Source organism: Pogoniulus pusillus, chromosome 14, assembly GCF_015220805.1.
Source record: "Pogoniulus pusillus isolate bPogPus1 chromosome 14, bPogPus1.pri, whole genome shotgun sequence".
NCBI classification, from domain to species: Eukaryota; Metazoa; Chordata; class Aves; order Piciformes; family Lybiidae; genus Pogoniulus; species Pogoniulus pusillus.
Genome location: NC_087277.1, coordinates 7,461,325 through 7,486,293, shown reverse-complemented (window position 1 = coordinate 7,486,293; position 24,969 = coordinate 7,461,325). Strand labels below are relative to the sequence as shown.

Here is a 24,969-nt window from a genome sequence, read left to right as displayed (position 1 = left end):
CTGTCTACATGTGAGGATATCAGTACAGAAAAAGTCTTTGTTAACTCAGATGTCTGCAAGGATATTACAGTTCTCCTCTGCCCTTTATTCTGGGCACTTCTGAAAACATTAAGTCACATTTTAAGGTCCTTGATCTTCCCGCAGCTTTAGGTAGCCTAAGCCAAGCAGGCTTAGGCTACCTAAAATGAGGGGTTTGAATCATGTGGCAAGCAATCTCATATTGCAAGCACAAGAGGAACTGTCCAGTACCATGGATATGGGTGTAGGTTAGAAAGTGATGTTCATGTCTGCTGCAGGCTGGTAAAAGGAAGTGCTGGCAGCACAGCAGTGGACTGCTGCAAACACCATCCAGGCACATGTTTCACTTTATCTGCGCTTTTCCAGCTTGCTTTTCTCTGAAAGCAACCCCCAAATATCCCTAAATCCCCGTGTGGCGTGCTCAATTCTCCACTTGGGAAGAGGAAGGGAGAGGAACAGCACAATGTACAGACAAGGCACGTTTGATCTTTGGCTGGGGCATATTGAGATAAGGCAATATGTGAAGTTTTTGAAGTGTGAAGGTGAGGAAGGCATAAATAGTGAACTATTAATGAATCCAAGAGCAAAAAGGAGATCTCACTGGAGATCCTAACCCCTTCCTTCTCTTATTAAACTTCCTGTCATGCCTCATCATTGGAGAGCCATGTAGCTGCTGTCTCTGCAACATGTGCAATGCTGCACACACTGCATTTTAATTGCTCAGTCCTCCATGTTATCTTTGGAAATACTTTGCTGTTCTTTCTGCCAAGTTGTCTTCTCTCCTCCCTGTCATGACAGCCAGCTACATTTCTTATGTAGACCTGGAGCATAATAAAATAATCCTCCATTTGTTAACTGTGATACATCACTGAGGCCAGCCCCTCAGCCTGGTGTGGAACCATGCTGATGAGATTTGCATGCCTGATGTGCAGCATAGGCTGCATGAGCTGCGTGGCACCAGGGGCCTGCTCTGCATTAGGCTGCGCCCGCTCTGGGCACGCTGAGGTGGTGCTGAACGTGAGCCATGTGTTTCCCCTGCAGCCTTGTTGGCTACCAGCGTGGTGGAAAACTCCACTCTCTGTGAAAACCTCCTGACCATGTACATTCACAGACTTCTCATTATCTAATTATGCCCCAGTTCTGGGAAAGCAGGAGGAAGGAGCTGGCATATTTAGGCTGTGTGGTGAACTCCCAAAAATATGGACTTTCTAGGCTCTGTCTTTGTTTAGTGGCATAGCTTGCAGATGGGGAAGCAGCAGTCATCCTCTCTTTCCCCCCACTCTCTCCACTACAGTGCAGGAGGGTCTGATAATACTGAACCTAACTTTCCAAACAGAACACCTCAGGTGCAGTCCCATCAGTGGTAGGATACGGTCCTAAATCATTCATTCTGAGGCCAAAAGAATTAACTTACTCATGGATGAATGACTGTGTAATAGCTGTGAGAAGTGGCTGTAGGCAATATTCAGACAAGCATGCAAACACCTAACATTTGCCCCAGTTTAAGCTGTGTGTGTGTTACTACCATTGGATTGTCTAGTACAGTGTAACTGATATTTAAATGTTTTTTCTTGTCATGGCAATCAAAACCTCCAGGAAAACTACTGCTCGTGGCAACACTTACTCCAGTTCTGTGTTGAGCCAATACCCCTAAACTCAGCCGTTTACAGAGAGTTTAGTTTGTTTGGACTCCTACAGCTGCTTTTGTTCAGCTTGAGGGTTTTTTTTTTTCCTTGCTTTTTGTTTTCCTATGCTGTGGGTATGTATCTTCTTTAGTTCCATAAATTTGAAGGCCAGAATGAACAACAAGAGATCAGATTTATCCCACATTCCCAGGTACACCTATGTTAAGGCCACAGATGTTGGGTTAGGAGAAGCAATGTGTTCTTGGCCCTTGAGCCCTGTGCAGTGCATAAACTGACAGTTAGGTGAAATCTCCTTAGGAGATCACAGAAGATGAGCTGCAGAAGGCAGCAAACTTAGTGGAAATTCTCTCTTCATCACCCTTTCACCCTTTTCAGTGTCCCATCTGCAGACCTGCCAACCTCTCACGCTCAACAGCGGATTGCAGTTCAAAAGCTGCATCTTAATTGAAGGCAGAACTTGTCCAGCTAGAGCTTCCTATCTTGTTACACCTTTGCAGGAAGCTCCCATCAGTATAAGAACCATCCTGGTTCCTGCATGCAGGCATCTGATGTGCATAACTGCCATTAGTTTTATAAATACCTATTAACTGTACAGACTTGCATCTTTTCTGTGGCTCATGCTATTTTAGATGATAAAGTAGATGTCCTAGCAATCTATTCTGACCTTAAAAATCTAGGAATCTCTGCTTATGACCCTCTACAGAGACTGACAGCAGTTGTCAAAAGATCTTCTTTCTGTTTCATCCAACAAGGCACTGAGATGTGGGACCGGCGATGTATCGGAATGCTAATATCCCATTATAATTAAGCAAAAATGAATAATTAGTGCAGCCTGATTTGCTGAAAGTCTTTGTGCTTCTGAATGCTCTAATTATCTCAAAATAATACCTAGCTATGTAATGCCATCCTCAAATAATTATCTTCTGTGAGTTCTGGGTACTAAAACTGACAATGAACTAATCGGGCTTACGACTGCTAAGGTACTCTAATAGGCAAAATATTTAACTTGAAATACAAACCACAATGAATTGCAAGGTCCCTGTGTCCAGCGAGACTAATGAGGTGTTCTGAAGCCTGCTGCACAAAGCCTGAGCTGCTGAGGAGGTGTCAGAGTGTGCAGGTGCTGTGACATTTTAAGAGATTAAGCAGGAATGTCGAGTAATTTGTGTGCCTCAGCTATTTGCAAAACGGGTGATGATTTCAGTCGGATGCGGTCCCCGAAGCCTTCTTCTGCTGGCCATTACAGTCTGTTTAAGAGTCATTGCCTCTCTTGTTTTGCAGATTATTCAGGACAGAATATTTAAGCACATATCACGTAACAGCTTAATATGGAACAAACATCCTGGAGGGTTATTTGTACTGCCACAATATTCCTCATATCTGGGAGATTTTCCTTACTACTATGCTAATCTCGGTGAGTGAATCCTTGCTGTAATCCGGTGTTATTTGGAAGTCAGAGGGAAAATTGGGAATTTGGCCTTTGAGGAGCATATGCAGAGTGACTTCCCATTCATTTCTAGTTAAGGATGCCTTTTGTTTGTCCTGCCTCACTCTTCCACTGTCCACTGGAATGTCTGACTCATCAACACGCATCATGTGCCTCTATGTTGTTTTTAAAAGCAATATGTCCCTTCATACTTCTCAATTGCCAGTAGTTAATGCCTGAGTTGCTGACCCATTCATGGCCTAAGGAGACATAAGAGGAATAGCTTTTTGCTTGCTTTGTTTATTTGTGCTTGGCAAATTGGAAAAGGGGTAATTTACACATGACACTTGTTATTGGAGTGCAGAGTTGGTATGGATTTATTGTCTGTGCTGTGTCTTCATATGGATCCCACTAGAAGGAATAAATAGAGCTTAGGTTCATGGCTTCTTCCTAAAGCAGAGCTTAAATTATGAGTTTTGCAGGGGAGTGTGCCTGCAGGCTGAAGTGATCCTGCTTACCATACTGCTGCTACTTTTGGCTCAGCCTGTGCCATCCCACTTGTGTGGATCTGTATGGCTTACCTGCTAAAAATTCACAGTTACCATGTCAGAAAGGGAAAAAAAGGTTTCTGTGGAGATTTTGATGAAAAATGACTATGACCCCACACAGATGAATTTAGATGAGCTTAAGAGCAGTAATGAAGGGTAGATGTCAGTAAGATCTGTTATTTCAGGCAGAAAAGGAAATCATAGCAAGACAAAAATACCAGAATGGAAGGCAAGGATGCAAGCAGAATTATCTCAGCTCAGGAGGTAATTGAAGATGCATGTGGATGAGGATCGACCCAGAAAGAGAAAAAAAGTCTGGCAGTGTAATGGCACTGAGGAAACTGAACAGGCTTCTGGAAGTTGTGTAGGTAATTTGTAGAAAACATTGAGCATTCATAGCCAGGCAGCAAAACAGAGCCCGTGTCAAGAAAGACATCTGATAGAGCCAAGTGGATGTCAGTGTTATCTGTGGGGCGAACTGGATGGAAGAAAGAGATTGCAGGACATCTGTGCAAATAGTGAGTAAGAAAAGGCCCTAACTGTGTTGGAGTCAGGGACTTTAGAGGGTGTGGGAGTTAGAGGCAACTGTGATCTCCTCTGAAGCATCTGGTATCCTCGTGTCTGAGAGGAAAGGAGAGGGCCTAAAACAACATGCCAAGGTTTGCATTAACTGCAGACTGCTTTTCCATCTCCAGAGTCCTTTAATCTGTACTAACAGTGGCGATTTTGTCTTTGTGGAACACTGGTTTCTTCACTTCAGGTCTGAAGCCTCTTTCCACGTTCACTGCCGTTATCCATGCAGTAACTCCCCTGGTTTCCCAGTCTCAACCTGTGCTCAAACTCCTGGTCGCTGTAGCCAAGTCCCAGTACTGTGCACAGGTAAGCAGTGCTGTTTGACTGTCGGTCATAAGGGAGGCAGAACTACTATCCCAGGAGTGAGGAACTTACTGTCTTGAGATCTTCTCAGTCCTGTTTACACCTCTGGCTTAACTTTCTTTTCTCTGAGATTTTTATCACTTTTTTCCTGCATGCAGCATGGTGGGAGTGGAATAGACACAGTAATTAAACCTCTTTGTTTCATGAGGCAGGTAAAATAACAACTCCATTTCAAACATCAGAATTGTGTGTGCTGCAAAACTGCAAAAGAATGTCCATGCCTCAAGAGCCCCTATGTGATATTCCTTCCTCCTGCTGTGTCTTTAGTCTCAGCAATGCCTGGATTTTGGCTTATCTGAAAGAGACCCTGGGGGGTTCAAATAGGAGCACCCTCTTGCACTGGACTGCCACAAATGGTTTAGCCTTTAGTGAGAGCCAAAGCAAATCAGTGACATCCGTACGACGTGGCTGAGAGAGAGACTTCCTGAATTCCTGTCCAGGCTATGTTTGCCTGAGAGGATATATACTGTAAATAATCAGGATGGGTGAGATTACTGTAGGAAGTGTTATTTTTATATGGATTTGTATCATTGCTGTTGATTTTGAAACTCCTAACTTGAATTTAACATGCCTATCTGGAGATCTGAGCCCTTAGGGTTGGGAGTGCATTGCTGCAAAGGTCTCTGATCATGTTCCAATATCCTCTTTCAGATTATTGTTTTATGGAATTGTGATAAACCCCTCCCAGCCAAGCACCGCTGGCCTGCCACTTCTGTGCCTGTCATAGTCATTGAAGGAGAGAGTAAGGTAGGTGGAGGAAAACATAGTAAAAGATTGCATCTATTCTCCAGTGGGACCAGAATTTCTTTTACCAACTTCTTTGATGAAAGCTTTGTAGTTCCCACAGCATGACAACTCCTGTCTATTCCTTGGCCTTTCATACCAACTTGGTGACAGATTTGTGTTTCATGCAAGAGACTCCATGCACTCAAAACCCATCAGCGTGGCACTTAATGCCCTGGATGCAAGATTCATAGGTGGGACCTGGTTTTGAAAAGTGGCCCTGGGAGTAGGTATTGCCAGCCCCTGTCTTTGGAAGTGTGCATGAAAGCAGCAACGTGTCTGCATTCATTGCGCCTGGGCAGTCAGGTGCAAGGCTTGTGGGTCAGTGGAGGATCCAAAAGCAGAGGAAGACAGGAGAATGAATGGTCTTAACTTGCCTTTGAAAAACGCCTTCTCTCACGGCCTTGTAAGCTCCTGCTGCCAGCGATGGGATCCTACCAGGCAAATTAAAAACAAAAAGGAAGGGCCAAGGGACACTTGCCTGGGAACAAAGCCACCATGTCGTGTTGTCTTTTGCTGTGCAGCAGACTTCTTTGTTCACACTTCCACAAAGCTGAAACAGATGAGAAGAGTGTTTTGGTGGTTTTAAAAATCCATGCTGAAGCGGACAACTCCTTTCCGTAATGCAGGCCTGGGAAAAGAAAGACTTCTTGCCTCCCTACTCTTGGCTGAGAAAGATTTGGGTTGGCCCCCTCTGCAGTCTCCTCTGTCAGCTGGCTCTTGAGCTCTGTATTTGTCAAGAGAACTTTTAGTTGCTTTGGCTGTGTGATCCTATTTGGAATTTATAGTCCTGCCTTTAGTCTTTTCCCCCAGTCACCTTAACAAGAGGAAAGTGAGAGCTCTGCAAGGTTGGCAGCTAATGACTGTGGCCTTAGCTAGCCATGTAAACAGAGTCAGGAGAGTTGCCCCCGGGCCAAGAAAGGCTGCAGTGATTTCTGAGCCTTTGTAACGTTGTGGGTTTTTTTCTTTCTTTCTGGAGAACTCGCGGAGGTGAGATAGAGGAGAAAACCTCTGACCAGTTCTGCGGTGTTTGGAGAAATTGGCCCCAGGCAATGTTTACATTACAAATGAGTCTCCTGAGTACACAAAAGTGTGTTTATAGTGGACAGTCTCTTCCCTCTAATATCCCAACATATGCCAAATGGCTTCTTCTGTGGAAAAGCTGTTTGTTTGGACAAAGCTTGCAGAGCCCGAGCAGTGCGATTCAAAGGTTGCATAAAGGAACTGCTCTTCATCTTCAGACTTAACTGAAAGCAGGCATGGTTAGTCTGTGCAGGGGGTGGCCTCTTCTCCCAGGTAACCAGCAGTAGAACAAGGGGACACAGTCTCAAGTTGTGCCAGGGTAGGTATAGGCTGGATATTAGGAAGAAGTTCTTCACAGAGAGAGTGATTTCCCATTAGAATGGGCTGCCCAGGGAGGTGGTGGAGGCACCGTCCCTGGAGGTGTTCAAGAAAAGCCTGGATGAGGCACTTAGTGCCATGGTCTAGTTGATTGGCTAGGGCTGGGTGCTAGGTTGGACTGGCTGATCTTGGAGGTCTCTTCCAACCTGGTTGATTCTATGGTTCTCTACCTATCCTTCACTTTTCCTTGTGAAATCCAGATATTTTATCACACTCATTTTACAAAAGGGAACTTTAACTGCAAAAACAAATAGATGGGTGGCCCAGGCTGTTGTACTATTTGACACTTTACGTGGTCTGTAAAAGAACCTGGATGTGAACATGGATCTTCCACTGGCTGCTTGCTCTGGTTTACCTTAGTGTAAGCAAAGCAAAACTGTAAACCCCTGACAAATCACCTCTTCCTCTCAGCCACTGCCTCCCCAGACCAAAGCCACCACAGTGATGAAGAGATGCTCTCCAGACAGTCACCAAGAATATCCTGCTTATGGAGGCCCAGTTTTCCCTGAATCGAGGCATAGATTCCAAAGTCTTGCTGCCAAACAGATTGCAGGGGATGCGGAACTGACTACCCCCATTATGAGGGACAAGTGAAAGTTCTCTGTGTCCTTGTTTCCATACAGTCAGTGATTTCCTCCTACTGGACCTGCTTTTTGTAGTGGTTTCTTGGCATAATAAATTGGAAAAGAAGTCTGCTAACTATCCAGGCTGTATGAGGGAAACAATCAGCGTTGTCTCCTTGTTACTATTCATCAGTTCTCAAAAGGTGCTAATTAGTCTGTTAAAGAAAGCATGTGGATTCTCATTTCTTGCTGTCATCTTTTTGATCCCACTTTCCCATATATTTCCTATTACTTTGAGAACTGCCTTGCCACAGTTTTTAAAAGCTTATTCTAGCTGTACATTTTATATATGTCACTTAAGAGCGTGACTTTAAAATGCTACATTAGCTCTAATGCTAATGTAATTCATGATGCAGGTGAAGCTCAACTGACACCCAAGTTCTTTAGCACATTCTCCTTTTCTGGTGGAAAGTGTTGCATCATTTGGCAGCAGCTCCCTGTGGATATAACAGCAATAAAGAGAGATGGAGTTGTACCACTTACAGGGGAGCCGTCTAGGTAGCAAAACATCCTTCACACACAACCTGGACTGCTTGGCTTCCCAGCTGTGTAACCCTATGAATGTTGCAAAGTCCTTCTCAGCATTCATTATCTTTGATCCTCACCTCACAGAAAAGCAGAGGGACAGTGCTAGCTAGAAGGTAAAACATCCTCCCAAAGAAAGCTGCGGGTACATCTGATCGTCAGTATGGATCATTGCAGTTTGTTACAAAAGGAAAGCAGCCTGCTCCTAACAGGGAATTCTATCCAGAAATTACTCCTCAGATAGAAGATGTAGACTGACTGCTGGGGTGATGAAAATGATAGCCTTTCACTCTTGGGTTGAAGTGTCCTTTCCATCTGGTAGAGATATGCGATGTGCCTCAGACGAGAGGAAATAAGAGCAAGGAATAAAACGGAGTGTTTCTCTTTGAATGAGTGCTTCAAGTGATTTTTTTGTTTCCTTCCCTTTCCTGCCTTGGATACCCACAGGTTATGAGCAGTCGCTTCCTACCCTATGACAACATAGTGACAGACGCAGTGCTAAGCCTGGATGAGGACACCGTGCTTTCAACCACTGAGGTAAGGGGCTCTTGTCTTGGGAGCACAGCAGACAGGCTCTTCTCTTGGCTTTGCTAGTCAGCAAACGTTGTAAGATTTCCTCCTCACATTCAGCGTCTTGCACTTGTTCCAGCAACCCTGCCACTGCCTGCCTTCAGAGGAGCTTTTTGCCCTGGTTAATTGGCTCATCATTAGCATATGGTTCTTCTGTTCTTCATTATTTTAGTAACATAGCTGCTGGCGGGTGCAGGCATCCAAGAGCAGTCAGCTTTAATACTCTGCTCTCACTATTCCGATTGGAGAAGCCTTTTTCCCCCCCATGTTATCAGCAGGGTGTAGGTGGGGAAGGAAGGGGTGGCAGAAGCAGGGGACTGCTGTCACTCCAAACAGCACTGTTGCCACCCTAATGTAGGGTTTCATTGAGGAATGCTCTTGCACCATTGTATTCCCCATAAAATTGGAGAACTTTGCTAGTTTAGTTGTTGGGAGTGTTTGTGCCAAGAGCAAAATAGCACTAAGAAAAGAAAAATACTGTAGAAACCTAATTTTTACAACTGGGATGAGTATTGATTTCTGGAACCTCTTCCTGAGAACCACAGGGGAAAGTGATGACAGTTTATATAGAGTGCAATATTTGGGAAATGCATTATTAATGATGGCCAGGGAATAGCTTGAAAAACTCGATTTTCTTTTGGTTGCCCTTTGTTTTCCCCCCATGTTCACAGCCATTCTCTTCTCCCCTCTTCACCTTTATTACAAACACTTTTTGTCAGTGGTGGTGGAAGTAGTTCAATGATACTACCATTGCTTTTATGTCAGTGATGAAATACCTAATATTAGTCACTGCTGTGTGCCCTAAGATGTCACTGAATTTGTTCAAAATGGATGAGATTGCAACTGCTATTTCTCCCCAGTATGGGTTCCTTGTGCTGGGTTAGACTGCTCCAGAAGGAGCATAGTAGCTCTCTTCTGCTGCACAAATGGAAGTAGTTGACATTGAACCTAGTTGGTACCAATATTCCAAGACTGCACCTTAGTAATTTCAGTCAGGTGAGGAAGAATATGGCTGTTGCCAAGGCACTCATGTGCAAAGCCTTGCATGGCAAAAAAAAAAGAAAACCCAAACCAGTAAAAGGCATTTATTCTAGGGATGGAGTTCCTACTAAATAGGTTATTGCTCAGGATGAAGGGTCCTAGCACAGCTGCCCAGGGGCCCATGGTAAGACCTCTCAGGAAATTCATTGCACCAAGATGGTACTTACAGCACTCCAGCCTGTGAATTCCATGAGAATTTGGAGGCTTGGGGTTTTTTGACTGGTATTTAGTCATCATCCAAACTTTAGGGTCATTCAGGCTTCTGGAATGCATATGGAATAAATAGTGCTTCTCATCTGGCTTGGCTGTATTTTACAGGTATTTGTTGTTGTGTGAGATGACACACACAGAGTTTTTTGTGCCTTCTTCCTTTCCGTTGGCTCTATGTGCCCCATGGCCACTGTGCTGCAGATAGAACCAGTTTGCTATCTCTTGCTAGCACTCATCTTGAAGCTTTGACACTTCTCTGCCAGGGTGCCAGGGTCAACAGCAATCTTTGGTGGCTCCCTGTGAGGAACTTGGAGCCTTCCTGTTACTTCACTTCCTCCATTGTATGGCTTATGCAGAGGAACAGTTTGGTGAAACACTGACATGAAACGAATGGTGTGAAACCTCCCTTGAAACTAGCTGCTCATGGGTGGTCGTGGCAGCAAAGCTTCAGGGCCCAGAGAAGGCAATTTAGAATCATGATCAGACATGGCTGCTTTCCCATTGGGAGGCACAGTCACACCAGGAGCATCCTCTGTTCTGTCCATAGTGGAGGGTTTCCATCCATAGCAGAAGGGTCTGAAACTGCTGGTGCGAGAGGAGCTGTTACACGTGCACAGGGCAGTGTTTGCCTGGGGAGTAATGAGAAATCAGCACAGGTCAGAAGCAATGCAGGGACTTCAGTCACTGGCAGCCTGCTTGACTTTTCCTGCTGGTCAGCCGAGTAACAGTGCTGCTGGAGATGATACAGGGTGAGGGCTGTTGTTAGGGTTCTTTTAATAAAAGGAGTTTTCTCTTAGGGTGGTTGCTTCAGTGCATCACTCTGGTACAAGGACAGACACTTGAAAGCACAAGTGAGGGCACTGACTGGAGCTGCTTTATTATTTATTTGAGATGCTCAGACTTCTCTAAAGAAAACAGATGCCACGTTTTATGGGAAAGGCCTTTACAGAGGAAAAAAACAAAACCCTTTACTTTTTTCATGTGGTATTGATTTGGATGAGATCAGAAGTATCACAACAGTAACTGGTTTGTGCACATTGTCTTTTTAGCTGGCCTCAAATTCCTTGAAACAACTCGAAAGAAAATAACCACTGCCTAACTTTGTATTCCAGTCCATGTGTGACTCCTCTGTTTCACAAAAACACTTGTAAATGTGAGAAGCCTGACAGTAATCACACAAAATGTGGCCGTTCTGAGAGCTGCTATTCTTTATCTAACCTCTACACCCTTGACTTTGGCTAGGCTCATGGAAGGTTTTTCCAGCATGTGCGAGCAGAGTTTTAGGTCCCTCTGGTCCTGGAGGAAACTTGGCAGTGCAGTGCAGAAACAAAGCCCTCATTTGCCTGTGTTTGACTGGGACAGTTAAGAGTTGTCTTTAGCTCTTTGGAAAATTTTGGTCTAGCTTGAGCTCTGAAATCTGACTTGAAGTGGGGGGACTGCCAACCAACTCCACAGTGATAAAAATCATTCCAGTTTTCACCAAACTCCTTTCAAATCTAGCGCTGACAAGCTTTCTGCAGCCTACTCCAGTCGCCCCTTTCCTGCTATCAGCCAGATTTATTCAGTGGGATCCTGGCATAGCAATGACCTGTCACATTTTCAGCTCTCAGAGATATGAGTTAATAAAATAGCTATGGCAAAACAATAAAACATTTAACAACCTCACTATCATCAGCATTTCAAATCTTCTGGTGGCTCGTACAGTACCCAGCATTTTTCTTAAAGTATATAAGCCATATGTAAATGGCTCCTAAAGCTATTTAACGACAGCACTGGTCAGGCCACACCTTAAGTACTGTTCAGTTCTGGACTCAGTTCAGGAGAGTTGTTGAGATACTGGAACGTGTCCAGAGGAGGGCGACGAAGCTGGTGAGGGGCCTGGAACACAGCCCTGTGAGGAGAGGCTGAGGGAGCTGGGGGTGTGCAGCCTGGAGAAGAGGAGGCTCAGGGGTGGCCTCATTGCTGTCTACAACTACCTAAAAGGAGGCTGTAGTCAGATGGGGTTGGTCTCTTCTACCAGGCAAGGGGACACAGTCTCAAGTTGTGGTGGGGGAGTTCTAGGCTGGATGTTAGGAGGAAGTTGTTGCCAGAGAGAGTGATTGGCATTGGAATGGGCTGCCCAGGGAGGTGGTGGAGTCACCATCCCTGGAGGTGTTCAAGCAAAGCCTGGCTGAGGCACTTTGTGCCATGGTCTCATTGATTGGATAGGGCTGGATGATAGATTGGCCTGGATGATCTTGGAGGTCTCTTCCAACCTGGTTGATTCTATGATACAGGAGACCATTAGCTACCTCTTTATTAAAGCTATATGTTTAATTCTCTTAGTTATATAGTCTTAGAAGTAGAAGTAGCTTCTGCTCCTCAGAAGCTCGAAATAGACAATATAAATGCACTGATTGCCTGTTTTAATCTCACTCAGCCACCCTCATAATTTAAGGTATTTGACTCCTGATTTTCCAAGCTTTGTGTTGACAGCACTGAAATGGTAGTTGAGATGCACAAAGATATGCAAAAGGTAAAAGGTTCAGCTTGCCACATAACTATTACCACTCTGTATTGCATCTAAGTATAAATACATGCACCTATACCCATTCTTCCTGTAACTTGAAAAGGTTTGATATGTTAAAGGGCAAGCTTGAAAATGTTAATGTAATACCATGATGCTTTAGACTCCCTTTAACAGGAACCATTAAAATGTACATAATTATAGGGTAAAATGTCAAGCAGTCAGTTAAATTTACTGATGAATACATGGAATTAGTGTTTTGCAACAGTTCCAAGAGTTGGAATTTGAAAATAGTGGCAAGGTAATATTTTGTTTTGTTGACATTTTTGGAAGCAGTTTGGGTATTCACTTGGCCTGTGCCTTTCTCTGCAGGTGGATTTTGCCTTTACAGTTTGGCAGAGTTTTCCAGAGAGGATTGTAGGCTACCCTGCTCGCAGTCACTTCTGGGACAACACTAAGGAGAGGTGGGGGTATACCTCCAAATGGACTAATGACTATTCCATGGTATTGACAGGAGCTGCTATTTACCACAAGTAAGGACCCCAAGCATCTGCTGTCATCTTTCTGTATGAAACAAACTAGTAATGATGGGGCAGAGGGGGATGTGTGTGAAGAACATTTCTTCCGGGGAGGGGTAAAAATGGGAAGATAATAAATGGGTCTACTTTTTTATGGGGTAATAATTTAAGTTCTTTGTTTAGCTCTGGGGATCTGGTAACCATTATTGCTCTGGTTGGGTCTCTTTGAAGTCACTTGCATTTTGAGGCCCTTGGACTGCTCTTTTTAACATCAGGAATTGCACACTTCAAAGAGTTCCTGAATTCATTAAACTGCTCGACTGAATGGCCTGTAGCATAGCAGAAAGGAGGCTACTTCCAGACCAGCTCTGGCTGTGTGTTGGCTGACAGCTACAGACTACAAAGTCTCCTGGCTATTCTAGAATTGCAGCACAGTGGATGTGTCATGGATGAGCATATTGCAGGGAGAAAACTGAAGTCCTGTTGCTTAGGATTTTAGCAGACCAAAGACCTCTCTAGATTTTAGGAGAAAGTAAGCAAATTTTAGAGTATCTAATCCCCATCCTCACAAAAGAGAAGACAGGCCCTAGGGGATGATCCAGACCCAAAAGAGGATCATTTCAACAAGGATGATAGAGGGCCAGTTTAATAGAGTTCTCTCCAGCTGAACAGTTTTGAAAGAAGAGGTGGAGGATGAATTCCTCAGCATTGTCTGTTACTTTCCTACTTCTCCATTACCTTGATACTTAGGTCTGCATTATTTCTTTCAACCCAGTTACAAAAAAGGCATAGAGTTTGTTTCTCCATTAACATTAAGTACTATCTTGGTGAGCTTCTGATTTGTTCTTTCTTCTTGTTGGAAGATAAGACAGAAGAGAGGAAGTTGAGTTCAAAATGTGTGTCTCAGCTGAAAGAGATACTTCCTGGAGTTTGTTATCCCTGAAAGCCCAGAGACTTTTATTAATAACATTGCTCTTGGTTTCCAGATATTATCACTACCTGTACACTCATTACCTGCCTGCCAGCCTAAAGAATATGGTGGACCAACTGGCCAACTGTGAGGACATTCTAATGAATTTTTTGGTGTCAGCCGTGACAAAATTGCCTCCAATCAAAGTAACACAGAAAAAACAGTATAAGGAGACCATGATGGGACAGGTAATGTATCCAGAGTATGTTTTAACAGTCAGGAGGTGTTGATAATCTAAGTTTTTGACTCCTAGATCAGGCTTACAGAGTGATACAGTTCTATTTTTTTCTTTTCAGTTTTAATTTAGCAGAACTTGGACTTTAGCCATTAGATATGTTTATTACAACAAGGGAAATAGGAAAGGAGAAGTGGCAAACATCTACTGCATGTGACAGCATCTCGTCATAGTTATCTCACACAGCATTATTTATGGTGATCTCTTATCTCCCAGAACTGATGATTGTGGTGACTAAATTTCAGTTAAACTCCAGGCTTCAGATTAAATATTCTAGGCCTAAGACCTAGTCATGGAATGCTGGAAGTAGAAGTAAATTGCAGAGAAGTTTTCCATTTGTAATTATTTTGAATGAGTATTATGTCCCAGGCTATCCCTGTGCTGTTTTAAAGTGTGCAGTGTGATCCAAGTGCTGACATCACACTGTCACGACAGAGGCAATGTGTAATAGTCATGTGGCTTTTTGTCCCATGATGACACCATCACTCACTAGCAGCCATGAAATACTTATTCTGGAGCCTCTCCCAGCTACTGGAGAAGCACTGTCTCACTGCAAAAGTGGAGCTTACCTTCTTGTAACAGGGATGCATGGTAATTGGGAGGCACTTTTTCTTATGGCCTGTGTGAATAAGCAATGGGAGGAATAGCACATGACCTGCAGGTCCTGAACAGCCTCCCAGTCTGTGCTGCCAAGTGAAATCAGCACTACAAACAGTACCACCATTACAAAGGCAGGAGAAAGAAGGGATCCCCCTCACATTTTCTTCTGTTAGCATTGCTTTGATCCTTTACTGGTGAGTGGCTACACCAATGCATACAATCCCTTATCTGTATGCCACTGTGCCTTCCCCTGAGGTATAGGCAATAACTCAGCAGTTCTGACTCACGTGGGTAGCCAAGAGACCTTCTGTGGAGAAGAAGGTGACATCCAAAAAAGTACTTACTGCTTCCAGTTTGAGCTTTACCACTCCACAGGGCCATACTTTGTTTGGCAAAGTCTCTGAACATTCATTTTTCTTCTTAGAAGCATGGGTGGCTTAAGTCAGACGTAGCTGTTACTCTTTCCTAAAGGCAAGTTGTTCCTGAAGCTTTGGGAAATACAAGGGAGCATTTTCATAATTCCTTGAAAGACAAATAAAAAAATTAGCATAACCCCAGTGTTGTGACAGAGATTAATAGTCACATGGAAATTCACTGTTAATGTCCAGAGTGGCTGCTGTAAGCCTCTAGCAAAAAGCTTTTGCTAGCTCCTTAGTGGCTCAGTGTAACCAATGCACATTTTAGCTTAGCACCTAAGCTAAACTGGACAGGCCTTGCACAAAGAGAAAGGATGACACCACACCCATTTGGCAAGTCCCTGGCTTGATCTGTTTGGTCATGTTTTGATGAACATAGAGTTTATGAACCTGTATTTACTTTTGCTCTGTAGTGGCTACATACATGCTATAGGGAAATGCAGTCATACTCTATCTGAAACAATCGTTTCATTATCTTCATGTATGTGTTTTAGATACATAATAATAACTGCTTCCAGGCTGTTAAGGCCTTATCACAGAATCACAGAACATGAGGAGTTGAAAGGGACCTTAGAATCATAGAATCAACCAGGTTGGAAGAGACCTCCAAGATCATCCAGTCCAACCTAGCACCCAGCCCTATCCAATCAACTAGACCATGGCACTAAGTGCCTCAGCCAGGCTTTTCTTGAAGACCCCCAGGGACAGTGCCTCCACCACCTCCCTGGGCAGCCCATTCCAATGGGAAATCACTCTCTCTGTGAAGAACTTCTTCCTAATATCCAGCCTATACCTACCCTGGCACAACTTGAGACTGTGTCCCCTTGTTCTACTGCTGGTTACCTGGGAGAAGAGGCCACCTTGAGACACCATCTTGTCCAACCCCAGTAGGTCACACAGGGCCACGTCCAGGTGGGTTTTGAATGTCTCCAGACAAGGAGACTCCACAAGCTCTCTGGGCAGCCTGTTCCGGTGTCCTGTCACTGTCACAGTGAAAAAGTTTTTATTCATGTTCACATGGAACCTTTTGTGCTCCAGCTTGCACCTGCTGCCCCTTGTCCTGTCATTGGGCATCTTTGAGCAGAGTCTGGCTCCATCCTCCTGACACTCGCCCCTCACATCTTTATAAATATTAATGAGCTCACCTCTCAGTCCCCTCTTCTCCGAGCTAAAGAGACCCAGTTCCCTCATCCTTTCCTCATAAGGGAGATACTGCCCAGGAAGGTTGTGGATGCTTCCTCCCTGGAGGTGTTCAAAGCCAAGTTGGGTGAGGCCTTGAGTGACCTGTTCTGGTGGGAGGTGTCCCTGCCTATGGCAGAGGGTTGGAGCTGGATGATCTTTGTGGTCCCTTCCAACCTAAGCCATTCTGTGATTCTATGTCCCACTCCCTTGTGTTCCCAGAGGTGCTGAATTTCAGTGGACATTCATAGGGATTACAAGTGCCCCTGAACTCGGGAAAATCAAGCCACAGTGTTTTGCATGTGTGCATGCAAAGACTGTGTTCGTTTCCTCAGGTCAGCTTGGTGTGATACAGCATAGAAGCACCCATAAGGCAGTACTGTCTCATGCACTGGTCTCAGCCAGTGAGATTCCTGCATTTCACTGCAGGACATCTGCGTGTATGAGTCATGCCAAGCACATGGGGGCTTATGCTGCTCTGTTATAAACTAGTTGGAATTATCAATGTATGAATTTCTGCAGATCTGGACTGAAAAAGTGCATTTTTGACATGAGAAACTGTAATGCTTGCAACTGTGTTTTCCTCTGATGTCTGAAGGCCACGGGCAACAGCTGGGCTGTGCCTGGATGTATACCTCTGGTGGAAAGCGGTGGCCTTCTTGTCTTGCCTGGTGGATTTTGAGGACTTGGTCTAGTTCTCAAATAACTTGAGAGTTTGAGGGATGGGGTGAGGTAGTAGTGTGGTGGCAGACTGTGAGAGGCCTGCTCAGAGGTTTGCTCCAGCTCCAGCTGGCTGATGGCTGAGCTCAGCTTGCCATGCTGCACTGCTGTTCTCAGAGTCAGGCTGGCCAGCTCACCGCTGGCAGCTCCTGCTGCAGGCAGGGTGTCTACTCCTGGTCTGAAACCCCCACCCGGCAGATTTCAGCTACCTCAGAACAGTGTGTTCTCAAGCCTCCCGTGCCACTCTGCCCACCCTTTCCCAACATCACTTGCTGTGAGTTGTGCTGCCATTCAGAGCCCATCTAAGTCTGGAGAGTTGGGCAGGGAGAAAGTTAGTGAGGTTCAACAGGGGCAAGTGTAGAGTCATGCACCTGGGAAAGAACAATCCATGTATCAGTATAGGTTAGGGATTGACCTGCTGGAGAGCAGTGAAGGGGGAGGAAGGACTTGGGAGTCCTGGTGGATGGAAGGATGGCCATGAGCCAGCAGTGTGCTCTTGTGGCCAGGAGGGCCAGTGCCATTCTGGGGGGCATTAGAAGAGCTGTGGTTCTCCTTGCCTTCTACCTCTGCCCTGGAGAGACCTCATCTGGAGTATTGTGTCCAGTCCTGAGCCCCCCAGCTGAAGAAGGACAGGGAGCTGCCTGAGTCCAGCACAGAGCCACAAAAAGCTCTGAGGAAGTTGAACATCTTCCTTATGAGGAGAGCCTGAGGGAGCTGGGGCTCTTTAGCTTGGAGAGGAGATGACTAAGGGGTGACCTCCTTCATGTTTATAAATAGGTAAGGGTTGAGTGCCAGGGGGATGGAGGCAGGCTCTTCTTGGTGATGCCCAGTGACAGGGCAGGGGCCAGTGGGTGGAAGTTGAAGCACAGGAGGTTCCATGTGAACCTGAGGAAGAATTTTTCCACTGGGAGTGTGACAGCACTGGAACAGGCTGCCCAGGGAGGTTGTGGAGTCTCTCTGGAGATGAATTCAAGAACCATCTGGATGCATTGCAGTGTGATCTGCTCTGGGTGATCCTGCTCTGGCAGGGGGACTGGCCCAGATGATCTTTCGAGGTCTCTTCCAGCCCCTGCCATTCTGTGATTCATTTTGCTGTGTAAGGACTGAGGTCTCCTCTCCCCGGGATGTCTCTGATGCCTTCTCTCCTCTCCCCGCAGACATCCCGGGCCTCACGCTGGGCCGACCCCGACCACTTCGCCCAGCGGCAGAGCTGCATGAACACTTTTGCCAGCTGGTTTGGCTATATGCCGCTGATCCACTCGCAGATGAGGCTCGACCCTGTCCTCTTCAAAGACCAGGTCTCCATCCTGAGGAAGAAGTATCGAGACATCGAACGACTCTGAGGAGCGCTGCCGCAGGGGCCCCCTGAGCCGCCCCTCCCTGCCCTGCCCTGCCCTGCCCTGCCCTGCCCGCAGCCGGTGCGCGGAGCCAGAGTGCGCTGCCCGCAGGCAGCGCCGCACCCCGGCCAGCGGCAGCCCAGCGCCAGCCCTGCGCTGCCCCGGACTGTGTCGAACCGCCCCGCAGGCTGCTGTCGCTCGGGACTAGGTCGTGTACAGTTTCATTATGGAACATTAAATAATTATTTTTGAAATGATTGCTATGCAGGTTTAAACTTTTTTAATGATCAAAAAGGAAAAGAAAAAAAAAAAAAGAGAGAAAAAAAAAAAAACCACAACAAAACCTATTAAAAACAGAGTTCTTTCTTTAATCAAAATTGTGTTGGTTGTGAATATTTCCAAGCTGACATTTCTTTCTTCCTTCCTTCCTTCCTTTCTTCCTTTCTTTCATGCATTTGATTGTCAATGCAGTTTTCATTTGTTTCCCCTGCAAAGCTGAGTGCTTGAATCTCATCTGGAGAGAACGCGGCAGGTTCAGAACCAAAACTGAGCACAAGCAGGACAGAACTGACCCGGCGCTCTCTTGGGTCCCTTCCAACCCCTAATATCCTGTGATCCTGTGGTTAACATTTCCCATTTACTGCTGACCTTTTAATTTCTTTCCCCGATTCCCCCAAGCCAGTAGCAGCCACTATGGCAAAAGTCCTTTGGATGGATGGAAAACTGGAAATCCCCCAATGAGCCAGGCAAGAGTGTAGTTCCTCCTGATGGGGTACCCCATTTTTGAAGGCAGTCAGCCCTGCCTTGAGGGGAGAGAGGAACACTACAGCTGTGGAGCAGACTGGTGACATGGAGCACAGGGAGGGCTTCGTGCACAGCAGATGTGTGGTGCCAGTTGTATATACTGGTATAGAATCATAGAATCAACCAGGTTGGAAGAGACCTCCAAGATCATCCAGTCCAACCTATCACCCAGCCCTGTCCAATCAACTAGACCAGTAGGATAGGTGCATCCCAAATGGCCCTGCCCGTGGGGTGGCCAGCATGGGCAGCGTGGTGGCTGCAGCAGGCACACAGCCTGCATGAATCCCTGCTGTCAAAGGGCAGTGGTGCTGCTTTGCTGAGATAGCACTTATGCCATGCACTTAGTGCCATGGTCTAGTTGGTTGGACAGGGCTGGGTGATAGGTTGCAATGGATGATCTTTGAGGTCTCTTCCAACCTGGTTGGTTGGTATGATTGATTCTATGATTGACTATGATTGATGGACTGAATTTATAGAAAGAGCTTTGTTCTGAAGGCAAAAGGGCTGTTGGTGAAAAAAAGAAAGCACATTGGTGCTTGCAGCACAGGAATTTGGCCTTTAACAAATTGGTTTATTTGAAATCAAAGCATAGGCTTCACTTTCAGAAAAAACCTTACTTTCTTTTTTCTATTGTTTGGGGTTTTGGGTTGTTTTTTGTTTTGTTTTTTGAAGTGCAAATAGGTGGAGCAGTTCTCTCCTGGAGATCTGACACAGGGTACTGGCAGCAGTGGATGCTCCCAGGCATAACTGGGGCAAGGTAATACATGGACAAAAAAACCCTGCCCCTGAAACACTGACATGGCTCATGCTCCAAAATGGTTTTAGCATTTCAAATTAAAAGTATTTATAAATAGAAATATTCCAGTTGCTCATTTCTCTGTAGTGCTTTGTGTATTTATGTGCTTCTCTACGTTGATGAATGAAAACAAAATCGGGTCAGGAGGATGCTATTAAGAAAATAAGCACTTTAACAATGTTTTGAACTCACATTTTGATGAGGTGCATTCGGGGTGCTCTGTAACAATTGCCACCCCCAAGAGTTCTGTTGAAGTCACAGTGAGGGGGTTTAGTGCTGATGCCCAGAAGACCAGCAAGTCTTTCTATACCTCATTGCTTTGTAAGCAGATGGTCATGTAGCAAGGGAGAAGTGCAGCTGGAGTGCTAGGAAGGCTGGATCAAATTGTCACCAGTTGCATCAGGGCTCAGACTCTGATTTATTATGCATCTTTAAGCAACTCCCACAACCAAGACATGCCTCATTTTTTTCTCATTTGTAGAATTATTGGCTACTAGTTGTAAAGAGAATACTGTGAAGCCTAAATAGTCTCTCTTTCTGGTAAGATCAGAATCCCTAAAGAGAAAGTTGCTCTAAAAGTACAAAGTGCATACAAGTTAATGTTTGCAGCCTGACATGTAAAGACATGCAAAAAACACCTTGCTTTGCCTGTGCATTGCAATATTGGAACAGAGCACAGCAAGTTAGGGCAGGAACATCAGATCCTTGACATTTTGTGTTAGGATCATGGGATCATAGAATGGTTTGGATTGAAAAGGATCTTGAAGGTCATCTAGTTCCAGCCCTTCTGCCTTAGGCAGGAACCCTTTCCACTAGACTAGGTTACTTAAAGCCACTTCCAACTTGGCCCTGAACACTTAATCTGCCCTTTTGCAGTTTAAAGCCAGCACCCCTTCTATTGCTACCCTTCTAAATCTGAACCAAATCTTGAAAGGAGTCTGCCAAAATACATGAGACAGCAGCTGGTGACTTATGCTGCTGGAAGGAAGAGGTGCCACTTCTTCCCTTGCTCCTGTTGCTCTCCCAGCCCCTGGCCATGCAGTCTTGCCTGACACCTTTTGCCATGCTGGTGCCTACTGGTTGCTTTTGTGAGGCTGAAAGCATGGCAAACTGTCCAGTGATTATTGGATTTATTTTCCATGCCATTTTAGAGCGTTAAATCGGCACACGGAGAGATGTGTAAAGAGGCAAGAGCCAGGGAGGGGAGCAGGATGTGCTGTGCTTTCGGGTCTGTGCTTACTGATCTGCTGGGAAAGGTGAAGTACAATGGCTTGATTTTTCCAGAGTGCATGGCTCGGCGCCTCTCATGCTGCTTTTTCTTCTTGGAGATCAGGCAGCATTTTCAGGGACTAGGAACAACCTCCTCCTTGGAGAAGTTCTCAGTTTTCAGAGAACACGTCAAACAGTGGATGAGGTTGGCAGGGCTCACACTTTGCTCATGTCCCAGTTTACGGGTGGGTGCGTGGATGTGTCGCCAGGAACAACTGCAGCTCTAGGAAAAGCAGTTTAGTGGTCTGTAGCTAGCAAGAGGGGCCAGGGGGAGGGGGGAAGGGGACACTACAAAACCAAGAACTACAGTTCTGCCTGTGTTTTCGCTCATGCCACTTTGGGGCACAAGGGCTGGGGTTTTTAGTGAAGCTAACCACTTTTGGAGTGCAGCAAGTCAGGCTGAGCTTTTAAACTGTTTGACATTCTGTCACCATCATTTTCTGGGGTGGCTGAAAGAGCTTGTGCTAAAGCTCACTCAGTGTGATTCAAGACCTTCTCTGTTTACAGATCGCTAATTAAACAAGTAACAATGAAAGGCTTAGTTCCAGAAGGGATGCAGATAGGTAGGAGCGTTTCCCTTTGCAGCACGTTACCCGGGCATAGCTGTCTCTCTAGGAAAGAATGTGCCTCTTAGCGGCTCTTGAGAAGGGCCATTGGTCTCCATGTGTACGGCCCAGGGACCCAGGAGAAAAGCTGGACACAGGTCCAGCGTGGAGGCTTGGTGCACTACGCCCAGTGTGGACATTACTGAGCAGCACTCCTAAGGACAGCAGGCATGCTTCTGAGCCTCTCCTGTGTGGATACAGCTGTATGGTTTCCTTAGTGAATGAAATCACCTTTTTGGTCATGTCCTGTGTGCAAGTTAATCATTCTCTATTCATTGTTCATCATCATTATTATTATTATTATTTTAAATCCTCCCCTTAATTCAGATGGTGCTGAAACAAGGTTCACTCCTTGTTACTCCTTTTGTAGTTGTTTTAAATGATGATTCTTTTTCATTAACAGCAGGCTATGTTAGCCTTTACTTTACAGGTACTTGAATGCCTGATGACTTGACTGAGTGTTACGCATGTGGCCTTTCATAAAGGTTACTGACCTTAATTTAATCAGGGGTGAGATGAATGGATGAATGTGAACAGATCCATGCCATTAAACCAGAATAAAAGTAGGGATTAGAGTTTGGGAGAATTGATGAATTTTTAATGGAATTTATTAAAGGGAGGAGTTAAAAAAGAAGAAGAAGTGAGAGAGAAACCCTTCCCAGTGATAATTTGAAAGAGATCTATTGCTAGAGGAGGGTTTCCTGATGAGAATACCGCGACACAAAAATTGGAGCAAACTTCCAAGACAGAAGGTGCCTGGCTGTCTTTGCAGTCGCTTGGGCATCTACAAGGTTTTATTTGCCTTCTTTCTATTTTGTGACCAACTCTTAATTGCTACCATAGCTTTTTCTAGATGTGAATGTTTCAGCTTTGCAACAATTTCATAGTGAACACGCTGGTGTGCTAGTGCATGGCTCTAGAGCACTTTGATCTTCTCCATTGGCAAACATCATGGATTTGATCAATTTCAGACTGCAGTTCCTTTTTTTTTTTTAGAGCCAACTTTGACAAAGAAATTAATCTTTCACCAGTGAGCGCCTTTTAGAATAGCTCACTTACCAAGAGGTGTCGTTCCGAGAAGGACAGTCATCATTTGACACCGAATCAATGGCAGAAGCATCTGGAAGCAGAGTAACAATATTTAAGTTCCTGGTGTAAAGTTCAGTGTCCTTACTCCTCCCACATCCAAGCTTAAAGTCTGCTTGATATTTGTTGTCCGTACTGATGACAACAATTTTATCAGCTCCTCCAGCTAAAGATCCTCATACAGCCAAGGGAGGGTCTGCTGTTTTTGTTTTTTCCTGCAGGCTGGCTCTGCTGTCTGTCACAAGAACGTAGCCTTCAGGGTTGTTAGCCTAACAGAACCATTTTCCCAGGCTTTAGCAGGATTTCATCGGGACGGGCCTGAGAAGGGACCCACCCCACAGAGGGTCTTAGCTGTTGTGTGCTGGAAACAAAAAACCACAGCTTCCAAATTTCTGTGCGTCTCACCCTTGTTTAAAACTAAGTCAAACTGGCCTTTACACCACTGTTTTAACTGTCTTTGCACGTGGTTTTTTTGTTTTGTTTTGTTTTGTTTTTAAGTTGGAGTTAAATTAGAGGTAGTTAAATTAGAGGGGGTTACAGGGCTCATCAGAGGGGGTTACGGGGCTTTGGGATGCTTCCTCCCACTCTTTCATTGATGGTTTTCAGTGAATATTTCACAGTGCATTCATGATGATCCAACAGGGCCTTGCGACCTTGTACATAGTCCTGTGTATTTATTTTGCAAGAAAACCAAAAGTCTGTACAGTGTTTGAGTGATGAGAACGGAAAGCTGAAACGGGAGTTCTTAGGTGGGCAAATGTAAAGCAGAAAAAAAAGAGAAAGCAAGCAAACCACAAAAAAAAAATGCAGTCTTATTTTGTATAAAATGTACATTTGGAAGAAAGGTTTTCTAATGCATTGAGCAATGTTCTCATAGTGCTGCCACATCTTTCTTAAAGCAGTGCTCCTCCCTCTTTGTTTGACTGTTGCTAACGTGGTGCAATTAAACCTAAAAAGCAAGCGTGCGAGCGAGAGGAGAGAATGAGAGCGTAAAAAGCCATAGCCTTTGGTTTACTTCATTAACCTGTGTAACAGCCTGGGTTTAACCATCTAAAGATAGGTTGTTTTTTATAGATAGTGTCACCAAAGACTTTTTCCCCCTCAGCTTTATTTTAAGAAGTTGTTAATAAAGATGTATGTTTCCGTTGCAGTGTGGTTTTATTCTGAAGGAAGAACAACAAATCTCGCTTCTGCCCTCGAGAATGGGAATTTGGGAGCGCGATTGCCACGCATCTCCGACTTCAGGGTAGTTAAATGAAGGGCTCTGGATTTGCTCTCTGCTCAGCTTGAGCTCCATATGTTATGTCTCTGTTAGGTGGATAATTACGTGGTGTAGTGTCTGTACACAGTCCAGCAGTACTAGAGGTGTTTGCTGTCCTGCCTGAGGGCAGAAAAGCATTCAGTCCTTGTCACTTGGATGTGGCAGGACTGTGTCCCCGTGTCGTGACAGTCTTTGGTTGGTTCTGGTGACTTTTAGAAGGAGTCACTCTAAATGTTTATGTGAAAAAATGATCTCACTACTAGCCTGGAGGCCTTGGAAGGCTGATCCTTGCAGGCTGAGAGTATGTGAATTTACTGACCCATATGCATTGTTAGGGGTTATCAGAAGCCTGTCAGAGTCGTGGGGAATTGCATTCATCTCACCTGACTAGATGCCTCAAAAGCACTTGTCTGTCAGAGCTGGACCTGACTGGCTAGAGCTGGGTGATAGGTTGGACTGGATGATCTTGGAGGTCTCTTCCAACCTGGTTGATTCTATGATTCTCCTGCAGTCAGTGGACAAATGATTCATTGCTCAGGATTATCCTCCTCACCTGTCTCAGATACGGGCTTTATCAATAAGTGGCACCTCACATGTTGACTTCTCTCTGCTGATAGGAAAAGCACACCAGTGACAGGTCCTGAATCACAGATTGCAACATCTGGTCAGATAAATCTCATGCTGTGAAAGTTCCTGGTTAACATAATGGCCTAAGGAACATGGCCCATAAATTTGATGAATCAGTTATTGGTTTGTTCCCATCAGAGGTGTCCAGGCTGGCCTCATCCTTTCTGGGTGAGCAAGGAGATGTCCTTCTATTGCCATCCCACCTGATCTGCCAGTCATAGAAGCTATGTATGTCAGGAAGAAGCTGAAAGATGTGGGTGAATCTGCTCTGCTCCCAGTTTTCCTCCAGGCTTCTCTAAAACAGAGCATCCCA

At 45.1% G+C, this 24,969-nt stretch overlaps 1 protein-coding gene across 1 annotated transcript in view; it reads left to right on the top strand.

Annotated features, from left to right (window-relative positions):
* EXT1 (exostosin glycosyltransferase 1) overlaps nucleotides 1–18,465 on the top strand; it is a 191,826-nt gene extending 173,361 nt beyond the window's left edge. Inside the window, exons 5-11 of the mRNA XM_064154185.1 lie at nucleotides 2,946–3,078; nucleotides 4,399–4,517; nucleotides 5,226–5,321; nucleotides 8,354–8,443; nucleotides 12,606–12,766; nucleotides 13,738–13,909; nucleotides 18,029–18,465. Of these exons, the coding sequence (XP_064010255.1) occupies nucleotides 2,946–3,078; nucleotides 4,399–4,517; nucleotides 5,226–5,321; nucleotides 8,354–8,443; nucleotides 12,606–12,766; nucleotides 13,738–13,909; nucleotides 18,029–18,214 (957 nt within the window). The 3' untranslated portion in view covers nucleotides 18,215–18,465. The remainder of the gene's footprint in view (nucleotides 1–2,945; nucleotides 3,079–4,398; nucleotides 4,518–5,225; nucleotides 5,322–8,353; nucleotides 8,444–12,605; nucleotides 12,767–13,737; nucleotides 13,910–18,028) is intronic.
* The last annotated feature ends 6,504 nt before the right edge of the window (nucleotides 18,466–24,969 follow it).